Raw genomic sequence first — 17,642 nt, 5'->3', positions numbered from 1 at the left:
CACCTTTTGTTACGTTCCTTCTCTGTCACATGGATCGACGCCGCACGAGCACGAGCGCGCGCGCGCGCTGTTGCCACTTCTACTCCGTAGTCCGTCTGTCCACCGCGACCGCGCCGCGCCACGCCGCGCCAACACCACGCCGCGCTACGCTCTATTGTTTACTTTCGCCAGTGCGCGCGCGCGCGCGCATCATGCGCCCACGAGGCACGAGGTTGCGAGTTGCGAGAGGCTGCACTCTGCAGCGACACTGCGAGGTCAGCGAGGTGACCGTAGCTACGGCCGCTAGAAACGTGCTCGGACATTATCGCGTGAATCTTTTTTCTCGATTTTTTTGCGACCAGACGTTTATTAATTGATGACCTACCTTATTCAATTTGGAAATTATTGACAAATCACCCGAGGAACCACAAACGAAGAAAGATATAGATGAAATTAATTTGTTGTTTGTGCCCGAACTCCTAATAAATAGGTACTTTTCATCACTTCTTTTTTTCTCTCATGTCTAATTATATACCTATTTCATTTTAAATGCATAAAAGATGTGACATTGTGTAGCTATTATACGAAGAATAGACTTTGCAATCGAATAAGAGATATAAATGACAGAAGTGACAGAACTGACAGAAATGATGACGCACGATAACAATTACGCTTGAAATAAATTCTCCTAAAACAAACTTGAAGATAAAACTAATTTAAATTTATTGTTTCATGTATGAGATTAAATGCTCATATTATATTAAATATAATGTCTATATATCTTATAATGTCTATTTCTACCAATGCAAATTTATTTTAATCTCGGTTTAACTAATTTTTCATTCGTTTCTAGTTCTAGTTTCTAACAATTGGAAAAAGATAAAAAGTTAACCCGAGATTATATGGACACAACTGTCTACTTTACCAATAAATTTTGTTTGACTCTTGCATACTGATTGCTTACAGAAATATATCAATACAACATGTGCTTTAAGACAAGTTTATTTGTACAAAAAATTGTGACTAGATTTTACATGAAGTATTATCTCCTCTAATTAATCTATAAATGGATCTCTGAAAACATCTTTATATATAGCGCTAACCTGGAATATTTTTAGATTCTGCAAAAATAAAACGTGTTAACTTTACATATACGTTCTATATTATGTAATAAGTATGTCACAAAGTATTATAGCTATTTATTATAACTATTATAGCTATTGTATAGAAATACATCTTTTTTTTATAATTAAATGTTTTTCTTTGAATAGAGACCAAGGATTTAAATAATTTCTAATAAAATCATCTCCCCACCACAATGTCATATGTGGCAGTAACAACGTATTGTTATATTGTAAAACTTATATGTTTAAAAATATTATCAGAAAATGTTGTGCATTCTCTATTTTAAGACTTCTGCCTATTCGCCGTTTCTGACATCATCGAACAAGGATAGAAGCGGCAAGTAGGCAGGAGCCTTAAAGTTTAAATATTTTATACAAAATTTTTCGGTAAATTCTAATTTCAACATACCAATTATTTTTATTAAAACCAAAGCACCGCAGACAACCATATATAGATATAAATTTTAGTAAAAATCTGATCAGTCCGAGTACTATTTATCCGTTATATTTCAATCTCAGAAAAAATTTCAGAGTTTCGACTATTTTATAATCATATAATCATATATCTGTCTGATACTTCATCATATTTCATTAGGACCATCGCGAGATTCCCGTACTGGTTAATTTAACTAAAGCAGTTTAACAAAGTAATAGTTATCTACTTAAATTACTAACGTATAGGTGCTTCAATTCTGTTTTTGGAGTATTTTCAAAAAGTGCCGCACGATTCTGACCCTCTCCTTTCTTCACCCAATGACCGTAGACACGAAACGCGCAGCCGTCAATTACCTGAAAATAAATATCAAGAATATTCTTGTCAATCACATTATTCATGCTCGATTTTTTTTTAAATTGTACTCGTTCAATCTTAGATTAATATTGGAAGGCTTTGAACCTATATATGGAGTATCGTAAAACTCAACCACAAAAATCTATCAATATTTTTCCTTACAATCATTATTCATTAAAATCATTATGCGCGTTGCGCGCACTTAATTAATTTGCTATAATACGAACGAGCTTTCTATCATGTAGAACAACTTACTTTTCGCAGAATTTTTATTCTGTATGGATCGGTACAAGCGACTTGTGTCGAAAGCGGCTCAGGCGTGATATGAAGCCGTTTAATACGAATAACAGCTCTCACACAAATAATTGCCAACTGGAATCTCTTCCTCGCATTGAACGATTTAGCCTTCAACTCCTGTGCAACGAATAAAAAGTATATAACGATAAAAATGCCCCAGCTATTCAGTGAAAAGCGACAAATTTTAAATTAACATTTATATTATATACACGTCTAAAAGGAATATTATCATTATTATTTGCTAAATATAATGAAAGATAACGTTTTTTTGTTATAATACGATGTAGTTGAATACAACGTTCAACGCTATAGAAAAAGTGTTAGTATATCAATGAACATATACATATACTCTATATCTATAATACAGGTTCTTAATGTTATTAGTAAATTCTTGCATGAGAATGCGATAGATTCAAATAATTATATGTGCATATATGTGAATACAAGCACACGCACAAGGTCAGTTAATTAGATATATAAGTAGTTTAGTTTGCCATTCTCAAATAATTTTCAAACATTGTTTCCAATATTATTTATGATTTTAATATAATCGATGACTACTGACTAATTAAAACAAAATAAATGTTAATTGTTACATAAAAATGCTGATAATAAACAGTAAGTTTTACGTTGATAATACTCATTACTATAAAATAAAATTGGACAAAATAAAAAGAAAAGTAAACTAATTACCAAAGCTAATTGAGATATCCTACTCAGACGTCGCGAGTTAGACGACAGAGAACGTTTTAGAGGAGCGATGTCTTGATCCCACAGCTGTAAGGTCAATAACTTATACTTTATAATTCTATTATAAATCTATTAAACGACACGTTTATCTATTTCGAGATATCTTATTAATAAAAAATGAAAATAATAAAAAACAATAAATAACTAAATACACAAAAAATAATAATTTTATATTGCAAGTAGTACCTGTTCCACATAAACCCAATATTTTATATGTGCACTTTCTTTGCTTTCTGCTGTGCGTGTTATAATTCTTAAATATAAAGATACTTATAATGTACAGAATGTCCCAGGAAAAAATGTTCCTCCTGGGATACCCTATATTTAGATGGGTGTATTTTTTTTTTTGAAATGGGAATAGTGAGTGGAAACAAATAAAAGCAAAACAAATTAATGATAAGATATTGTAATTTTGCAGTGGAATATAGTGTGCAATATGTATATTATAAAATATGTATATATTAGTTAAAAAAGGCCTTATATATTTTTTTCATTTTAAATAGAATATAAGTAAATGGCATTTTCTATGATATATTTACAATTAGTACCAAGTACTTACAACAGTGTGAAAGAACGAATGTTCCAGTGCATCCTTTATAGAAATTCTTCTCTTGGGGTCAACAACTAGTAACTTCCTTATTAAATCTTTTGGAGCCTCTAAAACATATATATTGAATGTTATATATAGAATATTATATGTACACGTAATTTTGTGTTTGCGTGTGCGCCGTATATTGATATTTTATTTTCTAGAAATTTATCATTTTCTTGAAATGTAATTTTTACCTGTTATGTCAGCCCATTCCGGAGAGGTGAATGAATAGTTTCCCTCCATTATGTTTCTCAACATAACCATCTGCTTCCGATGCCAAAATGGAGGGCAGCCAACTAACAGCGTAAACATAATCACGCCACAAGCCCATCTGTTACATCATAAACAAAAATGGAAAATATAATAGAATTGTACTCTGCCGAACGCTACATTTAAAAATTTATTCGTGCATTTGTATACGCACGCGTGCCATTATATCTATAAAATCATGTACATGTTCATGATGTTCACATACAACCACTGTGTATCGTGTATGTACTTTTATCGTGTATGTGCATGTACTTTTTTTAACAAAATCTTACATGTCAACTTCAAATCCATAACCCTCTGAATTGTCAAACATATTGCACTTTAATACTTCTGGTGCTAGATAGCCAGGCGTACCACAAAGATCTGTAAAATACGTAAAGATATAATTTTCTAGACTTGGAATACATATAAAAGAAAAATTGACACAAACCTTCTAATTTTTCTCCAGGCTTCAATACTCTGGCGAATCCAAAGTCTGTTATCTTCACATTCAAGTTGTCGTCAAGTAATATATTCTCAGGTTTCAGATCCCTGTGTACTATCCCCTGATTGTGTATATGCTGAACTCCTTCAAACACTTGTCTCATAATATAACGCGTCTTCTTTTCAGAGAGCGTTACAACCGACGTGAGATAATCGAACAACTCTCCGTTCTTGCACAATTCGAAAATTAAGAATATAAATGTACTAGATTCAAAAACATCGTGCAATTCAACTGGAAAAAAAAAAAGAAATAACTCTGATTGTCCTATATAGGTGCATTTGTTTTAAAATAAGTTGGCGAGTTCTGGTGACTTTCGCCATCTCTGTCCCCGACGAGGAGTAGAATAGAGGAAGCTTACTGATGTATGAGTGTCCAGCTACTCTGCGAAGTATCTGTACTTCCTGCAGCGTAGCAGCCTTCATGGTATGTCCATCTTCGTGAGTCTCATTGCTGATGTCTATTATTTTAGCCGCGTACTCTATTCCCGTCTCTTTCTCTATGCACCGTCTCACAGTGGACGATATTCCCCTGAAATGCACGGTTCACGAGAATTAATCCCAATCCACGGAAATAACGCCGATATTCGCGATCCGGGCGAAAACTCGATCGAGATCTGTTTTAATTATATAATGTCATCGTCAACTCGATCCGTCGTATTTACTGCGATCGCTGGTGCCACGCGAAAATGCATAAAATACGAACGGGAGAGAGAGAGTGGCGTTCGTTAGAGATACGGGCGGCGGGGGGCGAGTCAACAATTGATATTAGGAAACGTATTATCCGAGATGAAACGCACCTTCCCAGGATCTCCTTAGGCTCGTACTTGGCGTAAAATCCCTTCGCCGCGTCTTTGTCCGGCAGCACGTCGTCCCCTTCATCCTTCGCCATGATTCGCGTCGCGTTCGCGTGCAGATCGCTACGTCGCTCATAAGAGACGCGCCGCCGCTTCCTCGCGGGACGGGGAGCCTCGATCCTCGACGCGGTGCGCTCGTCGAGCACCACGCACTTCCTAGAGAAACTCGACCCAGTCCGAGGCGTCCGAGCTTCGGAACATACTACCAGCAGTACCAGCTACCTGGCTACCAGCTGAGTACCAGTGAAATTCCTGTCACGCGACGGCGCCGAAGGCACTGTCACGTTTGCGTACTACTACTCCACTGACAATGAGAGAATTCGTCATATCGTCACACGGCTATAAACAGCCTAAACTGGCACGCTGTAAGTAAAGGCTGCTTCGCATGAAATTACTTTGACCGTACATCGATTTATTTAGTTGAGGCCAGTCCAACAAATTTGAGTAGCTGCATATAACAATATGTATGAAGGAAATTATCCAAACATATTTTACGCGCATCTATATGATATATGATTAAGAGATAGAAGTGAAGCCGAACCGTCATAAAAAGTTTGTGGAAAGAAGGAAAAAAGAAAACATCTTCTTTGCTCTTAAAAAGAAAGTTCACTGAGTTTACTCTCAATTTTTATACTGCTATACATTATTTCTCTCTAATGCAAGACATTTACCATCGCATCCTAATTCAGAAATCGCAGAAGGAATATTACTGGTGCTGTCATCTAGATTTACTCTCATTATCTAGCACTTCGTGATAAAAAGTATGTAATCAATTAATCATTCATCGGTAAAACGTATATTTACTAAAAATATCGGGAAATATATAATGAGACACTTTTTCGCAAAAATAGACCGCTATCGATTCTCGGGGCAAGAATAAAAATGAGAGCGATACGTCTCTTTAAAAACGTACGTATTATTTATCAAATTGAATTATTTGATCAATTAATGATACTATTTTTTTGTTTATAAATAGCGATGTGATATCATCAGTGATATGCAATTATACATGTACACACAACACACACACAGTATTCGAGTCTGCATGAAAACCGATATAACCGGCCGATAGCTCTGGTTCATTCATTATTCGCAAATATTCCGGTAAATTAGGAAAGCATATCACTTGACGCAACTTACAGCAATGCCATGACGAAACACTTCAATTATTAAGCAAATTTAATAAAATTCTATTGCGTAATTGCAATATGCAATTTGACACATGTATACATAATTATAATCTGACATAGTTCATCGTTTTAAGATTATTCGTCAAAGTAAGACTATGATAATTGCAAACCACGCCCGGAAAACATTACTAATATCGTAAAAGAGAAAAAAAAGAGTCCTTGGAAATTTTTATATAGCGCATTAAAACTTTTTTTCATACAAAGTTTTATGCTTTACAAGGTGGTTAATCATAGATGTTTCCATTATCCATAAGATGGTAACAGTATAAGTTAATTTATAGCTGAAAAAACAATACATGAAAAAAAGAATAACGATAATAGAAGCATGTCCGCGAATTTTTGGCATGGACGTAACTTTGTCGTGGACTCAATAGAGAAAGCGCCGTGACAGCCGTTTTAAATAGACGAGGCAATGGGGAAAGCATCCACTTTTATGGTTGACTGTACGGTCGCGCCGTGTGCGCGGCATGCCAACTTCCAATGGAAATTTCCATTGGAAACACAGTCGGTCGCCGCCGCGCCGTAGGTAGCTCGGTAGAAGAGACGGTTTCGTAGTCGCGCGCGGCATCTAAAAACCAGACGAATGCGAACAGACTACAAGTGCCACGTGACATTAATCCTGGCGCGGCCGCTTGAAATAGCAGAGGGGGGGGGGGAGAAGCCCCGGAATTTATGTGAAAAGGTTTAAGAAAGGAACGAATCGTTTCGTTGCATGCATGTAATAATGTATAATTTTATTAAATTAATAAAATAAATAATATAAATTTGGCAAAAATGTATCAGTAGTTATAAAAAAATAACTCTAAGTCTAAATAATACATAGCTTTATTGCTGTATTTTATAGTTATCTACTCTCCTTAATTCGAAATTTGGAAATCGTGATCTAGAAACCCTGCAGATCTTTTTGCGCCTAAAAAAAGTCAATTTGCATCGAAGTGAAATTAGTAAATGCATACTGCGGCTGCGTTTGGCTATACACTGGCAGGGAATATCAGAACGCAGCCTGCATGAACAACAAAAATAATCTATACATATGAATAAGCATTAAATCAAATTGATTTTGCATTAAAATAAAATGTATGCATTACATACTGATGATAGTTTTTTCGATAGTGCACGCACGTTTGAAATCATTTAATACCGTTATATCTGGGTAGTGGAGTTTAAATAGATGCACTTACATGTTTTCCGACATATATTATTTATAAAAGAATTGAGGAAGACACCTGCATTAAAAAAAAAACGAGAGAACATTAGCAAACGGAAGGATATTAAAAAATTACAAGGAAAAAATTCAAAGAATACGGTAAAATGACTAGCATAAATATTTCATGCTGTATAGCGACTGCAATTCTCTTTATTACGCAAGCAGTTTATGATAATTGAATGACGCGGCAATTTTCGCACGTGACCGCAAAATCTGTGAAGTGCTAGCACGCCTGGCATTTATCTATCTCCTATCAACCGACTGAACCGACACTTATACATAATCTGGCAGTCAAGGCTGATAATTTTTTCAATTTTACAAAGAAAACAAAGTCTAAAATAATAAAAGAGACACAGGAATAATCTTTCAATATTGCCATCTATTTATAATATGTTTTACAAATAATCCTGCAAATGAGCACCTCGTCTATCTGCGACAACTTCTTACAGTAGTCTTTCATTGGTTGAATTGCTTAAAACAAAACTTTCGACTGTATCATTCGTCGTCCCTAAATTAAGATCTTCTTTTCCATGTATTAGACGGCAAACAATTAACTATTTTATCCAATAGTAACAAGACAATACAGATATTTTGCTTAGTAAGTTAATCGCCGAGCGAGTTAATCGGAGTTTGATCGAAGGCGCGGTCCTTAGCGACCGAAAAGAAAAGTTTTAACACAACGTGTTTTACAAACTTTTGTGAAACATTTAGATAATTTATTGCGGTAAAAACGGTCTTGTCGACGGTGAAGTAATTGTACAAAGAATGCGTCTTATCTTCTCATGACCGAGTACCAGGTCGCTCGTAAGAATTATCATTTCATAATGCGACGGCAGAAACGTCCTTCCTCTTCGTCACGCGGGCGACATTCAATCTGCCGCAATCGTTCGAAACTGCGTCGAGGCAGTTCGCTACGTTATTAAATGTTACATATTACGACGTGTGTATGCGAACATGAATGTGCGTTATTAGCGAAGCGTGCAAGAGAGTAGGAGGAACGGAGGCAACGAACCGACTTTGCGAATATTGCGAGAGAAGTTAAAGGACGCGGAGTCGGCCACTAGTTTACGATGATGGAAAGTTACAACGACACATCGACCCTGCTCAGCTTACTTACTTTACCTTATGTACCAACTGGATCTCTATACGGGAGGGCAAGATAAGGCTCATTTTACATTCTTGCTCTCCAGATCCAATAGCGCCGTCGCTAATCTTGCCGCTTTCCGCCGCGCGTCACCGCAGTATACGATGATTCCTTATCGGCGGTAATGTAAAACCAAATACTAGAATAAATGTTACACTGCGTGTACAAAAAAATTTTTGTCGAAATTTTTCGAGCGGACGTACGAGTGGATGTCACGCTTTCCATTCTGAAAATTAAATTTGATAAAATTTTTCTGAAAACAATATTTTATTTTTTCATTTATTTGTGATTGTGATCTGATTGAGATAATGTTGTAGGTGTCCACAGAAAAATCTGTAGGAATTTAAATATAAGAAATATGTTCCTCTGGTCGTTACTTTTTCATCTTTGTTTTTTTCTTTTTGTGGATGGTCCGTTTTTCTCGTCCCATGTGCGTTTTCCACAATGTCATTCTTTTTTTCTTCCACCATGTTTTTTTACACAACATATTTTACACCGAACATATGTGAGATTCAGGTTACAGACTATAATAGTTAACATGAGCACACGCGTCTATTGTTACGACCGCGAACAAGCTTCGACAGGAATAAACATATTTATGCGTCTTTCATTCTGTTCAATACATTCGACGTACCGTACGAATAAGAGCTAAAAAGGACGAAGAAACTCGAGATTGAAATAGCGTTGTAATGTTCTCCCTTTAGCCGAAGTTAGTGGGTTGTAATCGGGACGTAACGTAATACCGCAGAATTTGTTAAATGTACTGGGTATATTTGAACAACAGTATTATTTCTTATAAATATTAGTATAAATTTTAGAAAATGAAACTTGATTATTGGATTTGATTCGCATATCTATAAGTATATATATCGAATTTGACTCACCTCATAATCTTGTATACAGCTATCGATGTTGACTGCATCATCTATATCTAGGTAGTTGTATCTGCCGCGAAACAGATTTTTGTAAAATGCCTACAAATTTTATCGGCAGAATACCAGCCGAAATATAACAGAATACGTTTAGCAGAATGAGACGACAGTTTGACTGCGGAAATTGAGTAGAATGTGGCACAATGATCGAGTATTCTAATGCACAAGTGCAAACCATGCTGCACAAATGTCCCTCGAAATCTAGGAGATCGACAATATTCCAACGACACTATAGAACGTTGGGATATTTTTGATGCGGATTGTACCCCTGAGTTGAGAGGGCTCCCGCGGAGTCTGATCTTTTCTCGGTATAAGAGGACTTAAGGACCTTGCTGTTCGCTGTTCGGATTAGATGTGTCTCGTCGAATACGTTTATACTTATACACCTGCGTGTGCATATACCTGAGCATTAGTAGCGACAACGTAATCAGTTGTTATTAAAAAGAAAACCACGGTATTCGATAACACACACATGACCTTTTTTTCTCTCTCTCGCTAAGTTTAGCCACGGATGCGACAATACAAATCATTATGATGATCACAAATCTTCCGTGCAAATATGTACATGGATCTGATACAGTCGGATGATACCAGATCTTACTGCAAAGTACATTTGTATTACGTTTAACGTAAGCGCGGCTTTTGAATAAGCGCACTAAGTTCCGCTAAATATATGATTCGAAAAAGAAAAGGAGACGTGACCTTTGTATTTCTGTGAAATAGAGTTGAATAAAATGAAATTACGCTACCTCTCGAAATGATTTCATTTCTAGTCATATTTTCTAGTCATATCTCGATATATTTTTCTAATTTAGACAGATATTATTTTCTTCTCTTTTCAAAATATAGACTTAGAATGAATGATAAACTAATTTGCCGATAACAAAATTAATTGATAATGTAAATTCCGACATGTACTCAATAACAACTTGAAATGAATTCAAACAAAAGATTCATTATATCCAGCCTGTAAAAATTAACAAATACTTCTTAGAATAAATTGCAATGCCATACAAACTACAGACAGGTAACATTTTAATTTACTCAGAGAGTAAAAGCGAAATGTAAATGGGAATTAATACACTTGCGCTTTCTAAATTAATGTTCGCAAAGCGGCTCTTGTAATATTCTTCCAAGGTTTGATCATAAGGAAAGGATATCGGAGCAAGGTTACATTCATTGGTAGATATATGTCGTATATTCTGACGTTTTCAAGGTAAATGCACATATGGCAACGCATAACGTTGAGCACGAGCGTTAGGTATGCGTTGTACTTGGCACGATTGAGGAAAAGGTGGAAGACCGAGAACATTTGCCAATATTATCGCACCGCATTGGCGCACATGATTTATGAATAGTTCTGCGACATTTGTTACCATATATAACGAGCACGTATTGGCAAGAACTATGATTTATGACGTTGAGCTTTAGCGAAAGCAACGCGTAGAACGTGTATCGATGTCGGCGTATGAAGTCTTTCGAATAGTTTGGTAGTTGAATAGTCCGGATCCATCGAGCAGTTTAGTAGAGTTGAATAGTTCGGGAAGTCTCGCGATAGAAATCCAATTCTATTCTATTCGCATTTCTATAACAGCCCTTCTAACGTCGTTCTATCGGTCCAAGCGCGGAAGATCAGACAAATAACCATCCTATCTTTGTCCCGAAGATGCCAATCGTTTTGCTTGAACGGAGAATACCTGTATAACGGATGTACCTTTATTCATTGTTAGTTTCCCATACACATTTCTCAATCTGAAAGAAACATCCTTATTTCGAATGCTTGTTTGTAGAATCGTATGTAGAACCGGCTTAAGGAGAGAGGCGCACTTGAAAATGATCAAAATGTAAATTTAAAAAAAAGATTGTTTCTTGTAAATTAACAGAATATGGTCTAAACGGTTACGGAATAACAAATTCTGCTTGGTCTTTGTTAGCTATCTTCTGGCAGAACACGAGCTTAAATGCAAACACAAACGATGTCAGTCTACCGCAACATTTTGCTGACGAACAAGCTAACGTATCGTCAACATTTTGCTTACTGGTATTAAATGAGATGATATTGAGATGCGTCGAGATATCTCGTATTACAATTGTTTTACTTGTATATCATCGTTACACCAAACAAGATCTTGCTTTTGTTTTTATTATCGCTATTGTGAAGAAAATGATAGCGTGTCATTATCGAACCACCCGCACAAGACCACCCGCATAAGTTCATCATGAAACTTCTCGAACTTTCGCGCTCCAGTAATGACGTCAGAGAAAACATAATAGCGTTAGGCACAATAATCTCCAGACACGACCGTTCTCAAATTACATGCCTGTGATTGGTTTTCCGTCAAAGGAAAAACTATCTGTTGCTTCCTGCTGACAATTATAGAGTAACTTTGAAACCACGTGTATAACATATTTAATAACTATAGTATATTTTGCAATGTCATCAATAATGTTTTAGTCGAAGTATTTAAGAAATGACTGAAATTATTCTATTCTGAAAAATTACCACTTTATGAAGTGAAGTGTCAGCAAAAACTTTCAACGTAGTCATATTGTATTGTACGATGCTTCTTATACATTTAATATATATAGTCACACACGCACATTACTATTGAAAAATTATTTGATACTCATCACAATTGCAATGCTAAACGCGAACCGATCGATAGGAGTAGCCGATCGTGTGTTATTTCAGCTCGAATTTATTGAGAAGTCGATTTTTATCGATCGGAAACTTTTTGCCTCTTCACTTGCTTAACCGAACACTTTAAACGATTTGTAATCCCTGATAGGATTTTATTACATTTTATTACATATAATTCTGTGGTGGAAAGGGAAGTTGAGAATAAAATATTGTTCAATACTGACGCAAATACGTTGGCGCAAATTATTAAGGAGGGGATCATGTAGAATATAATTTGCAACCAAATAAACAAAATTTAATAAGTTGCTAAGAGATGCATCAAATTAAATTACAGTATATTATTCTTGTCTCAAACCGATAAGTACAGAGAATTGTAGTATCATCATAGGGATATCATTTAAATATCGCGATGTTCGCGATATTTAAAAAATTTTCGTCTTACAATTAGTTAAGCCTATTGAACCCTCATTGCATTTATATTAAACATACAATTTATAACATTGAAACAAGAAGTTATATGAACTATTTCTCACACATAAAAAAAATTAGTTTCTCTTGCATCCGACAAAATGGACCTATGAAATGTATTGAGGATTCTGTTCCCGGGGTTCATAGATTAATAGTCGTAGAAACTTTAATAAACTGTCATCAAAGTACATTTTGCGATGTAGAAAACACATATATACATAGACGTGATAATGAACTATACGCTCATTAATAAGGGATAAAGAAAGAAATCCTTAATTCATATTTTATCGATCTGTTAAATGATTAACGTACGAAAAGGCTAATTTATTTCGATATGTAACACACAAAAAATACGCTTCAAATATGCTTCAAATTTATTATAATTTAAGCGCAACGACTTTAATACGACGCAGAATTACGCGAGGCGCCGACAAGCGAGTTTCGCGTTACCTGCGATATTAGATAGCGAAATCATAAACGTAATATCGGGTTACCACTATGTAAATTGCTTGAGTTTTCGTTTTTTTTTTACTGCATCATTATAGATCCACAAAAACGCGTGCGTCACTTTTTAATTTTAAGGAAACGCAACTTCAAACAAGCGGTCGAGAATATTAACGCTGTGTATAATTATATTAATGTATAATTTCAATTACCAAATAAGTTTCCATTTTTGTTGATTATTACTCCTATTTTATTTGTATCTTATTCATATGTAAATAACTTGTATGTGGGCAATTCCACGTCAAATCGGACAAAAAATGACCTCGCATTTTTTTAAATCAATCAAAACTTTTTTTTACGTGAAATATGCATAAAATAAGGAGATACACATTTTTTTGTTCAAAAAATATATCTTTTCGCAGAAGTTAAAAGCAATCCAATTTTCGTGAAATATGAAGAAATCGTTAACTTTAAAAATTATTATCTCCGGTTATATTTGTCGTAGAGATCTTAAAAAATGTATTTTAAAAAGCTAAGGAGACAATATTTTTTATAAAAATAGTTTAAGTTACAAGAAACTGCAAATTCCAATTGTTATAAGCATAATTAAAAACTATTAATTATTTTCTTTACCAAAAAGTATACTTTAAAAACTTTTTTAAATAATGCTATTTCTCCATTTTAGTCCGAAAATACACGTATTCTTTTATTTTATAAAATTAAACAAAAGATGGAAAAGTAAAATAGCGTGACGTATTAGTTGATTTACATGAAACACGTAATTGTAAATCAAGTAACACGTTTGTCACGCTATTTTACCTTTTCATCTTCTGTATGGAATTGAGCAAAATTGTAATGATTTACAAGACGTCTGTCATGCCATTTTATCTTTTCATTTTTTGTATAGAGGTCAACAAAATTACAATTTTAGCAATATAAGTATATAATATACGGAGCAAAAGTATTCTGAAACAAACACAATCTTACAAATAACTAAGATCACTTACAAACTTAAAGACCGAGAGACTTACCATATGGAGCGCCGAAAGTCTGAGAGAGAGAGGGAGAGAAAGAGAATGGAAATTTTCCGATAAAAAAGATCAGAACATAACATTCGTTACGGAAAATTCCAGCCCTTCGGAACGGGGGGAAAAATTAACAGTCAAGTTTTGCAGTAACGATTTACTTTACCGGAAATACTGCGCAATTTTTAAATCGTAATGTTCATGACAAAAATGTGATTTGTATAATGTTAATTAATAATTATGTCATGTGAAAAAAGTGTCGATCAATTTAAAAAATATGAGATCATATTTCGTCCGATTGACGTGAAAATGCCTATATATTTTTTTCTTTATATATATATATTGGCTCGAATTATCTAAAAAGATAGTAGATTGAGTAATATTGTCTAAAAAAATAACATGATAAATATGACGAAGCTGACAATCTTGAATGCGATATAGAAAAATACGATATAGAATAACAAGATGTTGTTGAAGACCAATTACGAAGGGGTGCGATGGAGTTTGACGGAACGTCTTCGCGAGGAGGGGAGCCTTGGAGCGAGTCTAGTCGGACGTCGGACGAAGAGGTTTGCTATAAGCGTCCTCGTCTTAGGGTGGGGCAAACCGCATCGAAAGGGACGAAGAGGGTATGCCGTTCGAAGGAGTGGGAGACCCGGAGAAACTGCGAGGCGGCTTTCCGTATCGCGCACCGTCCACCGTTCATTCTTGTGCGAGTCTGTTCGCCGAACCGCACGCGATCCGCCGGACGAAACGCGGCTTACATACTTCGGGATCCTACTCGAGCATTCGAAATCGTAAATTACTAATTCTTCCTCGAGCAGTCTCGATCGATATTACTCGGCACCCTCGCTGCTCGATAGAGAAAGGGGTGAGATCGCGTGTTTCTTTCCAGAGATTTGGGCTCTTCTAGACGCCCCTCCGACATTACCTCGCCGATTCCTCCGTATTCCTCCCTCTCTCCTCCGTATTCGCGAACCAACTGCTCCCACCCTCCCGTTAACCGTTGCTCCCACCGCGGGGCGACTTCCACACGCAACGTATACCGATCGCGATCTCGCGAATCGCGGCACCCACCGGAGGGAAGCTGACGTGAAAAGAGGGACGAAAGATCAGTGCGACATCCGCGCTCGTCCGAGAAGCCGAGCCCTTGCCATTATATCGTGCACCCACGAGGCCAGACGCACCGCGATATACAGATAAGCGCACGCGACGCGACACAAATTTCCCTCCTCATCCAATCGTCTGAATTCACGTACACGTGCGTGCGTACTCACACGCGGGAATACACCGACTTCCCCCATTGCTAGCGGGCTCGAATTTCGGAGCGGATCCACGTTTCTTCATCTCGACGCCGCGCCGCGCCGTTTCGGACGCCGCACGGAGAGGGAGAGACAGAGAGAGAGAGAGACAGAGAAAGAGAGGAGCAGAAGGAATCGTATACACATAAATATATACAGCTAAACACGCATATTTATATACGTGTCTGTTGCATACTCGGAGCTAGACAGTAGACAGTCTTCTGAGACCAGAGCGACCGGAGCACGCCGAACTCAACGATGTCGCACAACACGAAGAGTCTCGGAATACCGATACATGGCGGCAGAATTCAGGTGAGAGTGCTCGATATATGACTTATTAAATAACTTATCATCCAATGCTTAATTATTACCGAATTTGTAATTTATCTTCCGTCAATCGAATCCGAGATACACGTAATAGTGCCGTGCAACTGACCAATTCTATGCCGAGTAAAAATTTACGTTTGCTATCAAAGTATATCGAGATACCGCATATCGCGGCACGTTGGGTTTATTGATTTTATAAGCGAAGATAGCACGAAAAGGGTATATTTTTAGAGACGCTATATTCCCAGAAGTTTATTTCTCTTTGAAAAAAATTCACGTGTCAAGATTAAATTACTTCAGATTTACAAGAACGTTCAAGGCAAGTAATAATCTAAATGGGATATAATTTTTACAGTCACTTTCGATAAATGGTATTTAAGACAGTACCTTTTAAAAGAATATACTTTAATTTTCTTGCGATCCTACGATTCTTTCTCGCGTCTCTCGAGTCTTCATTTCAGCTCCGTTATAAATTACCGTAAAATCGCGCGCCGCTCGCGGTATTCGAATTTTAATTGTTAATTCTAAAGGACAGTATGGAAAAGTTGCTTAGATATTTCGCGGCATTGACATATACGTGGTTCTTATCGCGCGTATGCAATCGCCACATGGCACGGTCGCGCGTAATATACAGTCCGTGAAACGTCACTGACATTTGCGCGCGCGATATCAGCAATAAGTCTATTCAACCTACTTTTTTACCTACGCTTTCGTACATTTTTTGTATTTGAAACGTAATAGATATATGTGCGATCGAAGGAGAAATAATAAAAAAAAAATTACGTACAGCGACTACAGCTACGATTGTCCAAAATGTTGCCGCGAGGGCGAATTTATAAATCGTGCGCCACGTGAAGTTGATAAAAACGAATCACGCGGGGAGGGGGGATTTGATTCCGAGTAATGCGTTTCATTACGGATACGCGCAATTTGGGACGTCACGGACGATTACGCATATGTATTCTGCATATGTAGATGGCAATTGTGTAATTAGGTGAGCGCATTTATGCGAATCGTCGGCAAGCCCGTCGTCATATTGTTCTCCGCGATTATTTCGCATTCCTTTCCTTTACGTTGCATTCGTTGATTTTATGCAAATTAATCGTGTCGCATTATGATTTGTTGGAATTGATTATGATATGTTGGAAACGGAATGACATCTAACGCGATTATTTTAATATTTTTTAAACATAAATTTAATTGAAAAATATAAATTGATAAAACATTTAATGTATTAAATGTGTTCTTAATTAATTACGATAATTGATTACCATATTGAAGCAATTTTTACTTTAAAATAAAGAAGGTTAGAGCATTCTTCGTTTTTTTTTGCTTTAAAGTAAAAATTGCTTCAAGACGGTTACGACACTAATGGACAAACTGGAATTCTGGGGCGATTCGAACGTTATCATTTATCGCCTTATCAACATAAACTCGGTAATGCAAACTTCGTCTTTCACGTTACGCAATATAGGTAAATCGATGACTTCCTTAACTCGAGATAAGGAAGAAGTTCTTGCGAACTAAGTTACGCGGCGATAACGATCAATTGCAAATTCCCCAATATTTCAGATAGTCATCCTCCTGACTCATCGTGAAGTGAAACGCCTGATAAAAAAATTGCCATTCCTCGAGAAATCATTATCGCGGTCGTTCTCCTTGAATTAATGTATACACATAAAATGCGTGCGCAGCATGCGATGCGTCATGCACCATTATCGTAAATTATTTCGGAACTGAAAAACGTGTCCTGTTGCAGCTTATCTATCTGTTTCATCGACATTTTTCGATTTCTTGATTCGGATTGCGCTCTATCATATGCCG

At 36.4% G+C, this 17,642-nt stretch overlaps 2 protein-coding genes across 3 annotated transcripts; one reads left to right on the top strand and one right to left on the bottom strand.

Annotated features, from left to right (window-relative positions):
* Window positions 1-965: 965 nt before the first annotated feature.
* On the bottom strand, window positions 966-5,174 carry LOC112453343 (phosphorylase b kinase gamma catalytic chain, skeletal muscle/heart isoform). 2 transcript variants are annotated; one of them, XM_025014057.1, is made up of 9 exons: window positions 5,083-5,174; window positions 4,645-4,814; window positions 4,233-4,517; window positions 4,075-4,165; window positions 3,727-3,863; window positions 3,500-3,597; window positions 2,884-2,967; window positions 2,149-2,307; window positions 966-1,892 (listed from the first exon to the last, which is right to left on the bottom strand). In XM_025014057.1, the coding sequence occupies exons 1-9, from the start codon at window positions 5,172-5,174 to the stop codon at window positions 1,758-1,760; spliced, it is 1,251 nt and encodes a 416-aa protein (XP_024869825.1). In that variant the 3' UTR covers window positions 966-1,757. The 2 variants fall into 2 exon arrangements, with proteins under 2 accessions (XP_024869825.1, XP_024869826.1); XM_025014058.1 differs by lacking the exon at window positions 2,884-2,967.
* Window positions 5,175-15,745, top strand: LOC112453344. The gene is made up of 2 exons (XM_025014059.1): window positions 5,175-5,504; window positions 14,668-15,745. The coding sequence occupies exons 1-2, from the start codon at window positions 5,450-5,452 to the stop codon at window positions 14,997-14,999; spliced, it is 387 nt and encodes a 128-aa protein (XP_024869827.1). The 5' UTR covers window positions 5,175-5,449; the 3' UTR covers window positions 15,000-15,745.
* The last annotated feature ends 1,897 nt before the right edge of the window (window positions 15,746-17,642 follow it).

This window comes from Temnothorax curvispinosus, unplaced genomic scaffold (genome assembly GCF_003070985.1).
Source record: "Temnothorax curvispinosus isolate PA1 unplaced genomic scaffold, ASM307098v1 QBEX01004246.1, whole genome shotgun sequence".
Lineage (NCBI taxonomy): Eukaryota > Metazoa > Arthropoda > Insecta > Hymenoptera > Formicidae > Temnothorax > Temnothorax curvispinosus.
Note: the sequence above shows the minus strand (reverse complement) of the source record. Positions and strands in the feature narration are given on the sequence as shown.

Coding starts and splice junctions, on each gene's coding strand:
- LOC112453343 (XM_025014057.1), bottom strand. CDS start 5,174: ATGGCGAAGGATGAAGGGGACGACGTGCTGCCGGACAAAGACGCGGCG. Junction 3,598..3,726: donor GGAATGGGCTGACATAACAG/GTAAAAATTACA, acceptor TATATGTTTTAG/AGGCTCCAAAAGATTTAATA. Junction 2,308..2,883: donor GGATATCTCAATTAGCTTTG/GTAATTAGTTTA, acceptor TTCGTTGCACAG/GAGTTGAAGGCTAAATCGTT.
- LOC112453344 (XM_025014059.1), top strand. CDS start 5,450: ATGAGAGAATTCGTCATATCGTCACACGGCTATAAACAGCCTAAACTG. Junction 5,505..14,667: donor ACAGCCTAAACTGGCACGCT/GTAAGTAAAGGC, acceptor ATGTTGTTGAAG/ACCAATTACGAAGGGGTGCG.